The sequence below is a fragment of the Cryptomeria japonica genome, chromosome 1 (assembly GCF_030272615.1).
Source record: "Cryptomeria japonica chromosome 1, Sugi_1.0, whole genome shotgun sequence".
NCBI lineage: Eukaryota > Viridiplantae > Streptophyta > Pinopsida > Cupressales > Cupressaceae > Cryptomeria > Cryptomeria japonica.
This window is the reverse complement of record NC_081405.1, coordinates 172944758-172962987: the sequence shown is the minus strand read 5'-3', so window position 1 is coordinate 172962987 and position 18230 is coordinate 172944758. Positions and strand designations below refer to the sequence as shown.

General features: G+C 34.0%; 1 protein-coding gene and 1 long non-coding RNA gene across 2 annotated transcripts; both read left to right on the top strand.

The window, feature by feature from the left end:
* Positions 1-2999: 2999 nt before the first annotated feature.
* On the top strand, positions 3000-15240 carry LOC131036080 (leucine-rich repeat receptor-like serine/threonine-protein kinase At2g14510). Its single transcript, XM_057967873.1, has 5 exons — positions 3000-3121; positions 3212-3744; positions 3844-4532; positions 4623-4694; positions 15172-15240. The coding sequence occupies exons 2-3, from the start codon at positions 3458-3460 to the stop codon at positions 4355-4357; spliced, it is 801 nt and encodes a 266-aa protein (XP_057823856.1). The 5' UTR covers positions 3000-3121; positions 3212-3457; the 3' UTR covers positions 4358-4532; positions 4623-4694; positions 15172-15240.
* A 1175-nt stretch (positions 15241-16415) lies between these two features.
* LOC131036079 (uncharacterized) lies at positions 16416-17776 on the top strand. The gene is made up of 3 exons (XR_009104050.2): positions 16416-16988; positions 17072-17204; positions 17305-17776. It is a non-coding gene; the product is annotated as an uncharacterized LOC131036079 (long non-coding RNA).
* The last annotated feature ends 454 nt before the right edge of the window (positions 17777-18230 follow it).

Below are 18230 nucleotides of genomic sequence, written 5' to 3'. Positions count from 1 at the left end.
TGATGACTTAAACAAAATAGTTAGGAAATTTTCATTCTCTAATTGGGAGGGGAAGGTAGGTTACAAAGCTTCCTCTTGCTTACACTCCATACAACCTAATGGTAGAGGTGGGTTGTGCAACCAAATTATTCCCCAAAATTAAATGTAGCAATATAATGTATTACTTTAGATTTTTAGGAAATTAAAAGTACATTGATTTCATTAGAAGAAAATAATTAATTAACAAGCATCACAAGGATATGAATAAACATCACAAATATATTGCTCCATTATAATGCCATAAAATAATTACCTTTATTTTAATATGCAAAATGTCTAATAGATTACTCGAAGAAAATACCTGGTTCAACCTCTTTCATTTGTGAGAAATCAAGGAGGAATAAGAATACTACACAAGTGTTGGCTCCATCAGGAACAATGCTCAACACAAGTGTGACTACCTAATCCCTAGCCAATATGGTCCCAACTGCACACTATATCTTGGGTTGGGCACACTCTATGTGCCCCATTCTCCAATGCTCACAGCTTGCTAACCAAAGATCTCATTTATTCAATCTCTCTCAATAGTTCCTTTATCCTATCTTATGTATCTCTCTATTTCAATTTATGAGTTTTAATAATACCCCAACAATGTATAAAAAAGTCACACCCTTTCATAAGAGATTCCTTTAACAATTATCTAATAATTGATTATTCTTATCCTTTTTTTAAGGGTTTTTTTATAAAAGAAAATTAATTAATCACACTTTTCATCATAGGATGATAATTTCCTCTAATTTTAACTCCCTTTTAATTCTAAACAAATATTACATAACTTTATTCTCAATTGAGGAAAAAGTCACATAACTGGTTGTGGCTATTTGATCTTAAGATGCAAAGATGCAAGGAGCATGTTTATTAGCAAAATTAATCATTGGAGTCATGAATGGTGAGTAACATTGGGAAATATTGGTCCTCTATCGTATTTATTGTGTTTCTATTAAAAATAAATGACAAGATGTTAATTGGATTGAAAATATTTGATGGGACCTTATTTCACATGAAAGCTTTGTTCTCCTTACAATCCATTTGGAAAGCTTGGCAATAGGTTTGTGGATTTTTTTCTTGGAAGGAATCTCTTCAACTTGGGTTTAGCTTTGCCTCTTCTTTCATTTGGTAGAACCAACAAGTTTAATATCATGGGAAACCTCTTGTGGTCTCCTTTCCCAAACATGCCCACTACTTTTTTAAGAATGTAGTATAACAATTTAGTGATATCTAAGATTTTAGCTCATTTCAGCTCACTAGACTACGTTGATTGGCTTATCATAATAAATATTTTCAATCTAAACAAGAGTGATAAAGGGTTCTTTTATCATTTTGAAGTCCTTGGTTCCTGTAGATCTTATTATGAAATTATGCACTCCTCTACAATGTAGTATTTTTAAAGATTGGGTTTGACTTGAAAAATCTCCTTTTTTTTGTTTTTCTTTGAAGAAAATTATTCAAACTTTTTACCCTACTTGAAGTTAAATCCCAAACTTAACATCAAATGGGACTGAAAATTTAAGAGAAGAACTCGAAAGTCTAAGCACATGAATATGGAGATCTAGGGCTAAGGCTAACGCTCAAACCTTGGCATAGAAGATCTTACATGTTAAATTACGTACTGCAGATAGACTAAAAATTTTTAAGATCTAGTCAATCAAGTGCCCTTTTTGTCAACAAACTAAAAACATAAAACATACCTCTTGGGGCTACTTTTGGGCTAAAATGAAATGGAGAGCAATGTTTTGTCATTTTCTTGCTAATTTTTTTTATCATGCATTGGGCTTGAAAGAAGCTATATTGGGTATTGGTTTGAATAAGAATTTTATTGATGATTCAATGAGACAAACCATTTTGTTGAATATTTGGAAAAGTAGATTTTTAGCTATGTTTTCTAATCATATCATACATCGGGAAGTTGAAATGTTGCAATTTTACTATGTTGTTATGTTACAATTGGCCTCTTTGTGTTTTCAGCTAAAGAAGGATGCCACCTATAGCAAGAGTCTAGATGAAATTAAGTACTATCTTCTACATTTGCATGAGGGGAATGTCAAACATTCTAAGCATATTCAAAAGTTCTTCAAATTTCAAATGTAAGTATTCTAGTTTTACTTGTAAAGGCTATGTGCTAGTTTGCTAATTTGTTAGTTATGTAATTATTTAAAACTTCTTTATATAGTATATGCCTTAGGTTGTTTGTCTTATCTATTATTTTTTGTTTAATATCTTCTTTCTATTTACTTTCTTGTAGTCCTCCTATGTAGTACTACTATTCTTTCATGTAATTCAGCTTTGAACAACTAAAAAAAAATCTAATATATGTTTTTGAAATTTGCGTGTACCCTGCCAAAGGGTTGTAGCTCAATTGGTTGGGCAAAATAGGTGAGGATGATGGAATGAGATATAGAAATCCTTCCACCAAGGTTCAAATCCCCGAAATTAATTTGGAAACAACAAAAGTCAATCAAATGAAATTATTGAATCAGTAATGATAAATATTATATTTAAAATAAATTCTTAATCAGTAATTAAAAGAAATAAAATAATTTAATGTTAAAAATAATTTTGATTGAATGATAAATATAATTTTTTAAAATAATTCTTAATCAGTAATTAAAAGTAATTAAAAGCAATAGAGTAATTTAATGTAAAAATAAACTTTGATTGTTTGACTACTGAACATGTGGTGTTCCGATAAAGTAAGTCTTTTTGTTTTGCAACAATTGATCTAGAAGATTCAACATGTGATCGATTTTTTTCAATTTGAGTGGTATATATTTTATTTTCTTTTAGAAGATTCAACATGTGATTGATTTTTTTCAATTTGAGTGGTATATATTTTATTTTCTTTTATTTTATTTTGGTTGCAACAGTTGATCTAGAAGATTGAACATGTGAGATAGATATTTTTAAATTTGTGTGGTATATATTTTATTGGCTTCTGAGAATGGCAAGGTCGTAAGCGCTGGTTTGGAAAATAAGCAAACAATGGAAGTTATTGCTTGCAATAGACACGTTGTCGGCTTTAGTCTGTTCCTCTTCCTCTTCTTCCTCATGTGGTGCACACTTTTTAACGCTAATGCTCAACCAGGTACTCTATTCCTCCAATATTTCTTTCAAATGTTATTACTTTGCTTTCTTTATTTTGGGGTTAACGATTTATATACTTTTGCACTGACAGGATTTTTGAGTATCGATAGTGGTGGTGAAGCAAATTACACTGATCTGAACACCACTATTACATGGGTTACTGATGACGACTTCATCCAAAACCTTGGCGAGAAAGCAGAATCATACTACAAGGACTATTATGATTTAGATTTACATTTGGGAAGTCTCCGAGTGTTTCCCAAGCCTCTTAATAAGTCTTGCTATACATTGCCCCTCACCCCGAACGTGCCCCACCTTTTGAGACTATGGTTTGTCGATGCTAATCTCTGCAGTGTTCAATTACTCTGTCGAGACCCTCGATATGTTATACATGGACAACGTGGTACTTTACTATTGCCTGGCATGTGCCACAGAGACCATTTTGGTGAGTGCAGATAGTTTGGTGCATATTTGCTTGATCCGAACCTCAGAGTGCGATGATCCAGTTATCTCCGCTATCGAGTTGAGACTTCTTAAGCCAGGCATGTATGATATGGCTAAATCAGGAACCATCTTGAGTTTGACAGAAAGAGATGATATGAGAGGTGGCGACAATATAACCAGGTAAACTTGTCACACTTACCCATTAATGTTGGGCTTGAAACTCCTTGCCTCTCCATAATTATTTTTTAATTTGACCCTTTTTTATAATGAATTTCTTAGATATCCTCAAGACCAATTCGATCGTTTGTGGTATCCTTGGTGGCCTGAGGGAACTAATTTGGTGAATATTTCAGAGTCAATTTCAGTAAGCAACACCAAAAATATTCCTCCACTTGATGTAATGCAGACGGCCGTCGTCAGCAAGACGAGCCACTCTGGTGGCGTCTATTTGAGTCTCGAAGAATCCAAGACGACTGGAAAAGCCGTGGTGATATTGTATTTTGCAAAGCTTAATTCATCGGAAGGCAGTTCAATCTCAGTTGGAATTAATAACGTCATCCGGAACCCACCGATTAAGCTGGTGGAAGATTTTTCGGCCACAGAGGTAGCCTTCCAATATAATCCCGACAATCGTGCAAGGAGAGGTGCAATCATGAGCCTACAATCCAATATCCTTAGTCAAACTCCTATAATCAATGCCCATGAGACGTACAGTCTCGTTTTCACCCACCCTGCAACTTCTGCGAATGACGGTCGGGATCTTATTTCCTTCTTTTTTTCATTCCTTTTTTAAATATTGAACTATACCTCTTATGAGAATTTCCTATTGGCGAAGCTGCAGTAAATGCTCTTAGAGAGGTGGGGAAAGCGTTATCTCTCAAAAACTGGATTTCAGATCCTTTCTTTGGTTTATTTTGGCAAGGAATTATCTGTAAAAACGTCTCGAAAACTATAAGGATTTCCAAAATGTAAGTTTAGTTTCTAATATTTTCTTCTTTTCCATTTACATCTGACATTCGAAGGAATTATGAATTTGGTTCTACTTATCTAATAAACAGACACTTGTCGGGAAGGCATCTGCGAGGACCCATACCTTCAAGTTTTAGAGAGTTGGATGAACTCGTTTCAATGTAAGTCTCAAAGTCACTAATTTTAATGTGAGTAGGAAATCAAGAAAAGATCAGTAGTTGAATATGTTCTAATAGTTGTTATAACATTTTTTGATTTGATGTCTAATATTTTTAGCAATATTGTAGAAATAGTTGTGGCTTTAAAATTGTTAGGGTTGATGATGGTACCCATAATCGAATGAAATACATTTCTTAGATCTAAAAAGTAATAATTCATGCGATGCATCACATCACTACACCAATAAAATATGACAGTGTACAACTATGTGTTTCATTTTTGGGGTCTTTTCACACACCTTGACAAAAAGCATGTCGATGTCATCATATTTGATGATGTGGCCCTTAAACCTTAATTAGAAGTGAGCAACTTACAGAGTAAACCATTGTAAAAAATTAAGAGTGATTTGAAATTTTCATGTAAACTTTTGAGAAACACAAAACTAAAGTGTTCAACTATTGAATCTCAAAAAAAGAAGATAGAGTAATCCTCATCTATTTGGTTGGGTGACCATTGACGTACTTACTTATCTACACTGAAATCTTCTACTGAAGAGGTTAAGAAGCAAAATGTTGTGGATAGAGGTGAATAGATACCTTCATACTTTACAGGTGTTTATGGAAGAGACCCTCTCTCAATGAATTAAGACAATGGATGAACTTGGTTTGGAGTAACATAGTTGTTTTTCCCTCCCTTAGATTACTAATTTTTCATGGATCAATTTTAGAATATAGAAAATTGTCATGTTGTATGGAACAATACCCGTTAGTTTTATGGAAATTGTGGTGTCTTTGTTTGAACTCATATTCGTTTTCTTGACCTGGCCACTTCTTCCTTTTTTTTAACGAAGACTCCAATTTGGATTCATCTATGTATCTTTCCTTGGTTATGTAAGATTGTGTTTATCTGAAAGTGAATTGAAAACATCGGTGGTTTCATCAGAACTGATGAAAAGTTGCATGTCTTTCAAGACATATTTGTGAGGGTTCATCTAACGGTAGGCTAGATAGAAATTCTATCTTAAACTTTCAAAGATTTGTATATTTTTGGGGCCAGAATTAAGTTGATCAATTTCAAGTGGTTGTTCTTTAATTATTTTAATCTAAATAAATAGATTAAAAATTGGTGAAACAAATTTCACAATTAAGGAAATGAGGTTTTAAAATAGGTGTATGAAAAAAGATTTTATGAAGATTTAAAGAAAGAGTTTTATGTTATATATATCATTTAATTTGTGGTTAGCAATGTGAAGCATATAAGATCAACGTATCATTTCTAATGGTACAAAAAGATTGTTTGAAAAAGTTTATGATTGTAGTGCATCAATGATCTTTCTATTTATTCAGAACACAACTATTGATTTTTTTATAAAGGATTAGATAATTTGACTTTCATGAAAATCATTACCAAATCATAAATACAATTAAAAATACTAAGGTTTATTGTGGATCAATAAATAAATATAAAAAGAAAAATACTAAGCTTTAAACATAATTAGACGTGCTTCCTTCTAGACTATAGAGGCTTTCCTCCTTGATAGGGGTCTAGAAGGATGCTTTTGTTGCCCAATTGAACTCATGTCAATCTTATTTGAGTTTCCTATTGATAGAAAAATATTTCAATATTTTTTTAATTTCTTTATGTGCATTTTTTGTTGTTACATTTTAGGTGGGTTACTGATAGGGAGAAACTCAAAAATTGGCTCAAATTGTATGTTTGTAATCAATTTGGCTTGCAAGTTCCCTCAAAGGTGATTGTTGAAGGTTTTTCCACTTGTTTAGGTACTATTTATTTTATATCTTTCTTTCCCTATTCTTCATACCAACCCTGAGATCTTCCTACCATGTTAGTTCTTATTTTCATTCATACTTGCTCTCAAGACTCACAAAAGTGCAACTTTGCTTCCTACCTCCAAACACCAAAATCACTCACCAAGAGTTGAAGGAGGTTTAGGGAATTTTCTAACATCCTATTAGGCTTATTTCAACTTGTTTTGGTGATTTATTTAATTGTCTTCTTACCTAATTTGAAGAAAAGCTCAAAACAGGGCTACAAGGAAAGAGCCCAATTAGCCCTCCAAAACTACTAAAACGCTTATAACTCCACAAACTGCCAAAACACTTCATGAAAACCTTGTATATCTAGATAACCTTTATGGATATATTTCAAGTTTTTTCTATGAGGAGGTCTGAAAAAACCATACAATTTATGTCCTATAAATGTGCCTAAAAACAAGGGTTTTCAAGGGTTGTGAGTCTTCAAACACCTTATCACCTTTCCAAACTCTTCTTCATAACACCAAATCTTTTGAGAATGTCTATACCATCATTATGATTCCTTCCAAATTCCTTCCCTGCAAGCATAAAGACAAACACTTGATGTGTAACCAAGTTTTAAGAGGAAAAGTGCTCAAAAAACATTGTATTCAACACTTTGGCTAGTCAAAATGCATTTCCAACAAACTATTCATTGAAACATCCTCCCATCTAGTTTAAAATCTCTATCCAAACTTCATTCTATCTTAGGAAACTAAAAATGAGGTCCACTTGGTGGGGGTTTGCAAAGAAGCTTTGTTTTAGACCATGAAAATTCACTAGCCAGGCTATAGGAGCTCGCCTAGTAAGCAACAAAAACCATTTTATTTGTCATTGACATCAAATAAAAAAATTTATATAAAAGAAGGATATGTATAGAAACTTGACTCTTAGAGGCCATGGAGAAAGAGCCAAATAAAATTAAGTTGCTTCCATTATTGAAGCCAAACCCTTAGTCAACCGAGAACAGGGCTAAAACAAAATAATTTTGATACAATGTTAAAACTTCACACCAATACACAAACCCAAGTGATAAAGATTTAACACAACATGGAACAACTACCCAAATGAAAATAGTACAGCCAAATGCTTAGGAAGTACGAACTGATATAGCATATGGAGCAAAAATGCAAGAAAAGTGACAAAATTCTTAGTTTTTGTATTGAGTTCTTCTTGTTTTTGAATGCCAACCTGATAAAAGGTTGTGTGAGGCTTTAAATAAATACTCACCACCAAAATCATGCCCAGGTATAGACCAATAACCACCTTTTTCCTTATTTTTACAAATTTTCCAAATAATGTCAAAATGTTGCTTGACAACTTTCACAATTTTTAGTACAATGAGCATTTTTTACTTGTGAGCCAAATAGACTTAACTCCACTAATTGAAATGTTTTAATATAACCATAAAAACATATTTCAATTCCTAACAAGGCTTTATAAGGCATTTTGACCTTTTTTTCACATTTTGCCCATTCTAGGCTTACAAAGCATAAAAGGTCAAAAATAGACCAAAAACTCAACAAACAACAAAACTAAGACACAAAGGACACTTAAACACACTTAAAACACCCTTTTTACATACAAAAAGTCCATTATTCAATTGAGACCAACATAGGCCATTCCAAACCAAAATTTGATGAAGTGCTCCATGAGCTTCACTAGGTGCTCCTGCACCATACTCCCCCAAAGACAAAGAAGTCAAGTGACTTGATTGGGAACCAATGATTGATCAATTCCAAACTAAAAAAAGTCTAATTCAGGTACCCAAGTAGCCTCAGATTCTGGTTTGTCCTTCCACTTGATCAAATGCTCCATATAGACATGGTGCTGAGTCTTTTTGAGAATCCTAGAATCCAAAACCTTTTGGTCTTGAGGAATGGGTGTATAAGGAAGAGGCAGGTCTGAAATTTATTGGTGAACATTTGAAACTCTCTCATCCTCCTTGGGAAGCTGCCCTTTGTATTCAACCAAATCTGCAATATTAAAGATAGGGGACAATGCAACATCATTAGGCAAATCAACCTTATAAGCATTAGAGCCATACTTAGCCAAAACCTTGCAAGGACCTATCCTCCTCATTTGTAGTTTGTTGGGAATTCCTTTTTGAATTCTGGACTTATTCAAGTGCACCATCACAAAGTCACCAACTGAAAATTGTACATCATTCCTTGTTGCATCAACTCTAGCTTTGACCTTTTGTGAGGCATCTTGGAGAGCTTGCTTTACTTGATCATGAACCTCCTTCATAGAATGAGCTACATCATTAGCTTGAACACTTATTTTCTACACATTACCAAGGTTTCTCAACTCCATAACACCCCTTGGGTGCATACCATACACTATCTCAAAAGGACTCTTACCAGTAGACGTATTGACATTGTCATTGTAGGCAAACTTTGTTTGGTAAAGAATCTGATCCCAACTCTGTCCATACTATTTTTTCAAGAACCTTAAGAGGTTACCAAGTGTCCTACTGACCACCTCTGTTTGGCCATCGGTTTGGGGATGATAGGCTAAACCAAAAGACAAGTTAGTACCCAATCTTTTCCAAAGAGTTTTCCAAAAATGTCCAAGGAATTTGACATCTCTATCTGAAACAATACTATTAAGAAAACCATGGATTCGAATAACCTCTTTGAAAAACAAGTGTGCAATGTGACTATCATCATGAGTAGTTTTGCAAGGAACAAAATATACCATTTTACTGAATCTATCAACAACAACAAAAATGCTATCAAAACCAAGATTTTTTTTGGGTAAACCAACCACAAAATCCATACTCACACATTCCCATGGCCTTGTAGGAATGGGTAATGGCTGATAAATACTAGCATTGGTAGATGTGCCTTTTTCCTTTTGGCAAACCATACACTTCTCAACATACCTCGTGATATCCCTTTGAATTCTTGGCCAATAGTAGAAACATTGCACAAGTTCCAATGTCTTTTTTAGACCAAAATGACCACTCAAACACCCATTGTGCTTCTCTTGGATTGGATTTTCCCTCATTGAGCCTTTGGGAACACACAACTATCGACCTCTAAACAACAAACCATTTGCAAGGTAAAGTCATCATATTCACTATGAAAATGGTTTTGAAATTCTTGACAAACCTTGTAAATGGCTACAAAATCTTCATCATTTGGATACAAATCCTTGAAGCAATCAACTCCAATACTCTGAACCTGCACTTCTTGCACTGTTAGTAGCCTTCTACTCAAAGTATCTACTTCTTTATTACATTGTCCCTTTTTATGCTTAATGGAAAATGTATATGATTGTAAGTACTCAACCCATTTAACATGTCTATGACTCAACTTATCTTGTGAATTCAAAAAACTAAGAGCTTGATTATCTATGTAAACAATAAACTCTTTGGGCAGCAAATAGTGCCTCCATTTTCGAAGAGCATGGACAAGAGCATACAATTCAAGATCATAGGATGAATACTTCTTTTTTGCATCATTGAGATTTTCACTAAAGAAAGCTACTAGTCTATTATCTTGACTCAAAATAGCACCAACTGCTATGTTACTTGCATCACATTCAATAGTGAACAACTTATCAAAACTAGGAAGAATGAGTACTGGTTGTGTATCTACCTTTTGTTTCAAGAGTTCAAACCCCTTATTAGCATCTTTGGTCCACTGAAATTTTGTCTTGATTCCACCTTTAATAGTATCTAGCAAAGGTGCACAAATCTCACTGAATCCCCTTATAAACTTCCTATAGAACTGTGCCAAACCATGAAAGCTTCGCACTTCACTTGCTGTTTTTGGTGTTGGCCAATTGGTGATGGCTTCCACCTTTGATGTGTCCATTTTCAAGTCTCCACCTGAAACTACAAAACCAAGATAGACTAGTTCTTGCTGCATAAATTCACACTTCTCCAAGTGTATTGTTAGTTGCTCATCATACAATTTTTGCAATACAAATTTGAGATGCTTTAGATGTTCATCTTTAGTTATACTGAAAATAAAGATATAATCTAAGTATACAACAACAAATTTACCAATAAAATATTTAAGCACTTCATTCATGAGTGTCATGAATGTACTAGGAGCATTAGTGAGACCAAATGGCATAACAAGCCACTCATAAAGTCCTTCATTAGTTTTGAAGGTTGTTTTCCACTCATCACCTTCCTTTATCTTGATCTGGTGGTAACCACTCTTGAGATCAATCTTTGTGAAACACTTTGCACCTCCCAAGAAATTCATCAAATCTTCAATCCTTGGGATAGGGAATCTGTATCTGATAGTGATTATGTTAATGGCTCTTGAATCTATCCATAGCCTCCATGTTCCTCCTTTCTTTTGTGCTAACATTGTAGGTATGGCACAAGGACTTATACTCTTCCTTATAAAACCTTGATCTAACAACTCTTGTATTTGCCTAGCGACTTCTTTATTCTGTTCTAGGGTCATCCTTTAGGCTACTTTGTTGGGTAATGAAGCTCCAGGAATGAAGTTAATTTGATGGCTAATGGCTCTAGTAGGTGGTAGGGTTGCTGGTGCTCCATCACTTATGATTTCTTTAAAGTTGTCTAGTATGTTTTGCACTCCATGAGGTATTTGAACCTTCTTTTCTTTCTTTTCTTCATTTGGTTTCACTATGAGAGCAAATCCCACTCATTCGCCCTCTTCAAGAGTGTTTATGAACTCTTTTTCACTCACCAACAAGGCATTTGGGTTTTTAGACTTGTTTCCATCTCCTTCATCATTTAAGGACTGAATTTTATATGTGACTCCATCTTTTTGAAAAAAATAAGAGTTTTTCTCACCATTATGAATGGCTTTTCTATCAAATTGCCATGGCCTACCTAGAAGTAGGTGGAAAGCATCCATTGGGAGTATATCACACAAGATTTTATCCTTATAACCTCCTATTGTGAACTCAACCCAAGCTTGTTCATTCACCACCACATGCTACTCCTTGTTGAGCCAAGTGACCTTATACAGACTACTATGTGGAACTCTCTCCAATTTAAGTTTATTTTTCTACTTCCTTTGACACAATACTATTTATAGACCCTCAATCTGTCACCACTTTGCAAACCTTACCCATGATCTTTCACTTGATTCTAAATAAATATCTTCTTTGAGTTGGTTCCTCTTTGGTTGGCTCCTTGATCAAGACTCTTCTCATCATTAAACTTTCCCCATATTTTGAAGCTAAAATCACTTCTTGTACCTTACCGCTTGCTACATCTTCTTGCCCATATGTCACTCTTCTTTCACCTCCTTAAGCTGAAGAAGATTTCTCAGGGCATCTATAGGTGGGATGACCCAACTTTTGGCAATTGTAACACTTCATGGTGGAGAAGTAGGACCCCCTTCCTGGTCCACTAGATCTACCTCTTCTTGGGTTGCCAGATCACCTTCCTCTATAGTTTCTCTTTCTATTAGAATCCCCACTTTTCTCTATAAGTTTGGACTCTCCTTGGGACCTTTGATTAGCTCCTCTTCCACCAAAATTGCCTCTATGGCCTCTACCATCTCTTCCCCTACCTCTACCTCTATTGATTTGTTCTTTCTTCTTCCTAATTTTCTCTTCCACTTTGAGTGCCAGTTGGTTACACTTTTTCATTGTATTGGGACACAATAAACTCAACTCTTCTTGTATATTCCATCTCAAGCCATTGAGATATCTTACAACTTTTATGTTCTCATCTTCCACAACCTTTGAGCTCAAACATACTATTTGAAACTCCTATGTATAGTTTCTCACATCTAACTCCCTTTGCCTCAAATTATACCTCTTCTTATGTAAATGGATTTCATAATCATCTGGTGTGTATCTTTCCTTGATCTTAGACACCATTCCCTTACAAGTTGCTATGGGTTGTTTTCCCTCTTTTTCTCTCTCAGCTTGAATGAACTTCCACCATGTTAAGGCAGCCCCTCTCAACCTAAACTTAGCTACCTTCACCTTCTCAACCTCTATCACCCCATCACATTCAAAGTGATTCTCCAAGCTTTCAATCCACTCCATGATTGAATCTGGATCCATCTTGCCACTAAAAAGAGCTATACCTTCTAAGGTTTCACCACTCAAAGCCTTCAAGGCCTTCAAGAAAGGTTCTTGTTCAAGAATAGGGTTAGGTATAGGGATGTCATCTTCTATTTCTACCAATTTTCCCCTATCTCCTACCTTATCGCTCACTTCTTCAGTTTTGACCTCTACTGAAACTAGTTTTGTCTCTAGCTGCTCAAATCTGTCTCTTAGTGCTCTATTTTCCTCTTCTTGGTCTTCTACCTTCTTGGCTAACTCAGTATTGGTCACCATCTTGAAACTACTTACTTCTACCCAAGACTTACTTCTTGCTCTCATACCACTCTGATAGGGAGAAACTCAAAATTTGGCTCAAATTATGTGTTTGTAATCAATTTGGCTTGCAAGTTCCCTCAAAGGTGATTGTTGAATATTTTGCCACTTGTTTAGGTACTGTTTCTTTGATATCTTTCCTTCTCTATGCTTCATACCAACCCTGAGATCTTCCTACCATGTTAGTTCTTATTTTCATTCATACTTCCTCTCAAGACTCACAAAAGTGCAACTTTGCTTCCTAACTCCAAACACCAAAATCACTCACCAAGAGTTGAAGGAAGTTTAGGGTATTGTCTAACGTCCTATTAGGCTTACTTTAACTTGGTTTGGTGATCTATTCAATGTTCTTCTTACCCGATTTGAAGAAAAGCTCAAAACAGGGCTACAAGGAAAGAACCCCAATTAGCCCTCCAAAACTGCTAAAACACTTGTAGCTCCACAAACTGCCAAAACACGTCATGAAACCCTTGTAAATCTAGATATGCTTTATGGAGATATTTCATTTTTTTTCTATGAGGAGGTCTGACAAGACCGTACAATTGTTGTCCTATAAATGTGCCTAAAAACAAGGGTTTTCAAGAGTTGTGAGTCTTCAAACACCTTACCACCATTCCAAACTCTTCTTCAGACTACAAAATCTTTTGAGAAAATTTGTACCATCATTATGAATCCTTCCAACTTCCTTCCCTGCAAGCATAAAGACAAACACTTGATGTGCAACCAAGTTTCAAGAGGAAAAGTGCTCAAAAACCATTGTATTCAACACTTTGGCTACTCAAAATGCATTTACAACAAACTATTCATTGAAAAATCCTTCCATCTGGTCTAAAATTTCTGTCCAAACTTCATTCCACTTTAGGAAACTGAAAATAAGGTCCTCTTGGTGGGGGTTTGCAAAGAAGCTTTGTTTTACACCATGAAAATTCACTAGTTGGGCTATAGGAGCTCACCTAGTAAGCAACAAAAACCATTTTCTTTGTCATTTCCATCAAAAAAAAACTTATATATACAAGAAGGCTATGTATAGAAACTTGACTCTTAGAGGCCATGGAGAAAGAGCCAAAGAAAAACAAGTTGCTTCCATTGTTGAAGCCAAACCCTTACTCAACCGAGAACAGGGCTAAAACAAAATAATTTTGATACAATGTTAAAAATTCACACTAGCACACAAACCCAGGTGGGAAATATTTAACACAACATGGCACAACTTCCCAAATGAAAATAGTACAGCCAAATTCTTAGGAAGTATGAACTACTATAGCATATGAAGCAAAAATGCAAGAAAAGTGACAAAATTCTTAGTTTTTGTATTGAGTTCTTTTTTTTTTGAAATTGCCAACCTGATAAAAATTTGTGTGAGGCTTTAAATAGACACTCACCAATCAAATCATGCCCAGGTATGGACCAATAACCACCTTTTGCCGTATTTTTACAAATTTTCCAAAAATTGTCAAAATGTTGCTTAACAACTTTGACAATTTTTAGTACAATGAGCATTTTTGACTTGTGAGCCAAATAGACTTAACTCCACTAAGTGAAATAGTTTACTATAACCACAAAAATATATTTCAATTCCTAACAAGGCTTTATAAGGCATTTTGACCATTTTTCCACATTTTGCCCATTCTAGGCTTACAAAGCATAAAAGGTCAAAAATAGACCAAAAACTCAACAAACAACAAAAATAAGACACAAAGGAAACTTATACACACTAAACACACCTTTCGGACATACAAAAAGTCCATTATTCAATTGAGACCAACATAGGCCATTTCAAACCAAAATTTGATGAAGTGCTCCATGAGCTTCACTAGGTGCTCCTGCACGAGTTACTTTCATTTGATTTTTTAGAAAGTTGAGTTTTTACACTTCTAAATTATATAAACTATAATTTTACTATACATGAAAGAGGTTCCCAATAAACTCCATCATTTGTGGCTTATAAGGTATTCAATTTCTTATAAATATCTTATGAAATTCTAATGAGTACAACATTAGAAAAATTTAATAATGTATATTCTCTTTTTGACATTTCACAAATGAAATACTTCATTTGGGAAATTTATAATTAGTTAAAAATAATTATATTTATAGAAGAAATAAAAATTGATTGTTTAAAGATGATTATATTGAAGTAGTTCAACTAGAATTAAACTTTCTATAACTTTTCTATTAACTTCTTTGTACTTCATATTTTTTTTAGAACATACTAACCTTTAATTGTAAGATCTCTCATAAGTTGAACCTTGTGAACATGTTCATTGTATGTTTTCAAAAAAAGAACTCTTGTGAGACATTAATATACTTATATGTTTATATGCTTTCTTATTAGGTCCCTTGACAACAACTATTTTGATGGAACATTGCCCAATTTGAGTAGTCTCTTGAAGCTAGAGATTTTGTAAGTACATCAAACTTTCAACTAATAGAGCTTTCAATTATGAATCTTTATATTCATAAATATTTCATCTATGAAATTTATAAGGTGTACATTATATGCTTATAACATCAAATGTGCCTACCTCATGTATGAATAATTCATATAATAATAGACACCATAAACTAATTTTATACTTAAAGTGAATGTAAGTTATGAATTTGATCAATGTCATTAAAAATTATTTATTATAGCCACCTCTATGAATAAAAGGCTTTTTTTAGAAGTATAATATGTTGAAAAATATAAAATTACAATTACTAAATTGGATGAAAATGCAGGATTCTCCAACACAATAGTTTTAGTGGGCAACTTCCCGAATGGATATCTAAATTGTCAAGCCTTAAAGAATTGTATGTCTCTCTCTCTTTTATTAATGAAATTTCTATGTGTCTTATTGATGTGGTACAAACATTAAAGTCATATGCTACTTTTAGAATTATGTTAGCAAAATCTATGTCAATAATTTTAACAATACTTTTATTTATGAAAATATTGTATTGAGTACTATATATTTTTAAAAATTAAAAAAAAATTACAAATAGTAAGTTTGATAAAAGTGCAAGTTCCTCCAAAACAATTATTTATGTGATAAAGTTTCAGATTGGTTATCCTAACCATCCCACCTCAAAGACTTGTAGGTCATCACATATTTCTTCATTAGAATTTGCTAAAAGTAATTAGATTTTTGAAAGAAACAAGAATCAGTTGGTTTTATATATCATTGAATTGATATGACTCAACTAAAATTAGAACTTTTTGATAGACTATTTGTACTATAATATTTGTTACAAATATCCACTTTTAATTGTAAGATCTCTCATGACTTAAATCTTATGAATATGCTCATCATATGCTTCTTTAAAAAATATTCTTGTATGATATTAATTAAGCCTAGAGGCTTTCTTTGTATACTTATATTTGCATATGCATTCTTCTCAGATCACTCAACAACAACTATTTCAATGGAATGTTTCCCAATTTGACAGGACTCTCGAAATTAGAAATTTTGTGAGTATATATAATCTTCAACAAATATGATTTAATCATTTCCATAAAGATTTTCTTCAAGAAGCCATGAATGTAATTAGAAGCTGGTTTCATTTCTTGGTTATCGTATATGTAATGGATCCAGAGACCTCATGCTTGTCTACGACTATATGTCTGGAGGGTCTGTCAGTGACAACCTTTACGGTACTTATAAACCTCAAATATTTCTTTCCACAATAGAGGTTAAAGATAAACTTCAAATATTTCTTTACACAATAGAAGCTAGAGATGACGAAAAAAATGTAGTACTTTCTGTTTGCAGATCCAGAGGCACCAAAATATCCCCAACTAGACTGGAAAACCAGGCTCAAAATAGCTTTGGATGCCGCAGAAGGTTATTTTTGAAAGCAATTATTTATTTCATTATCAAATCAGTAAATCCTTGATTCAAGTCATTGTGTTCAAAATGCTACATGTAAAGTTTTCAGTTGAAGTAATGATTTTTAATTTCTTTAAATAACAAAACTTGCAGGGCTGGAATATCTCCATGTAGGTTGCACTGCAAAAATAATTCACAGGGATGTTAAGACCTCCAACATTCTTCTAGACAGTGAATTGAATGGCAAACTGGCTGACTTCGGCATTTCAAGAGTGACAGGAATTGGGGAAACTTCTCAAATCGATACAACTATAAAAGGAACTCCTGGATATTTAGATCCAATGTAATTCTTACAAGTTTGATGTTCCTCTGATTCTCAGTCCATTTTATTCGAATATTTAATCTTTATCCCTTTTACAATGGCAGGTATTATAGAACTCATATCTTGACGGATAAGAGTGATGTGTATAGCTTTGGAGTCGTTTTGTTTGAGCTTATATGTGGCCGGAAACCCATAGATTTAAAAGTATCTGCCGGAAAAACATTGTTGACTGAATGGGTAAGAAATCCCACTTATTTCGCAAAAAAGAAAAATGTGCTAATGGCGTACCTCTTTCTGGCCAAAACTTAAAACGGTGGCTCTATGCTTGACTGAACAGGTTGTATCTTATGCGGGAGTAGATAAAGATGGCGCCAACAGTTAAGAAATAGTTGACAAAAGGCTGGGCAACCGCTACAATATGAAATCCATCGTTCATTTGACCAATCTAGCCTGGAGATGTATTGCAAGCGAGCCTTCCGGTAGACCAAGCATTAGTGAGGTTGTGGCGGAGATCAAGGAAGGTGTCACGTTTGAGGAAGGGTATTATCGAGTTCCAGATGAACTCTCACTCACATTCACTGGCAGTTTTTCAGGTTCTAGGTTTGAATTAAGGGATAGTCCATAATAGTATGCTGGGTTCAGTGTGGTTTCGATAATTGTAAGTATATCTCTTCGAGTTTGAAGCAACGGAATTTTAAAACCTTAGAGGGTGGAGGAATCCAACCTCTATATACTTAACGTAAATATATTGCTTTGTGAGACGCAGTGAGCATCCTTTTCTTGTATTAATGTCATCTGAACATCACCCATCAATGGGGAATTTGTACACACATGCATTGAATGTAAACACCTCAACTTTGTTATGGCCAGCAAACTCACTAATTCTCTTGTAGATCAAAGAAATATGGTCGAGTAGATGAAGATGAATGGCTTGAGAAAAATGCCATAGCCGAATCTGTATGTTCCATCTTTTACCATTTCATAGTAGAGTATAAAGAATATACATCCACATTTCCAGTTAGTATTATGAAAGTCGTAATAGCTACTCATTACATAGTTGTGAAGAGTTCACTATAGTTATTAGAACCATTTTTTAATGCATTGCATGAATATAATTAAAGTGTATAGGTTCAAGGCTAAACGCATTAAATCTCGGTGCAATCCAAGGTTCTGGTCAAAATTGATCTAAGATCTACGATCTTGGTGTAAAACTTGCAGAGAAGTTGTAGATTGAAAAATTTAAGCATTTCTTCCTGTGAGTGA

Bases quoted from the DNA above. Each gene is read 5' to 3' on its own strand.
- LOC131036080 (XM_057967873.1), top strand. From the start codon at position 3,458: ATGCTAATCTCTGCAGTGTTCAATTACTCTGTCGAGACCCTCGATATG. The intron at 3,745-3,843 runs GTAAACTTGTCA...TGAATTTCTTAG, and splicing joins GGTGGCGACAATATAACCAG to ATATCCTCAAGACCAATTCG.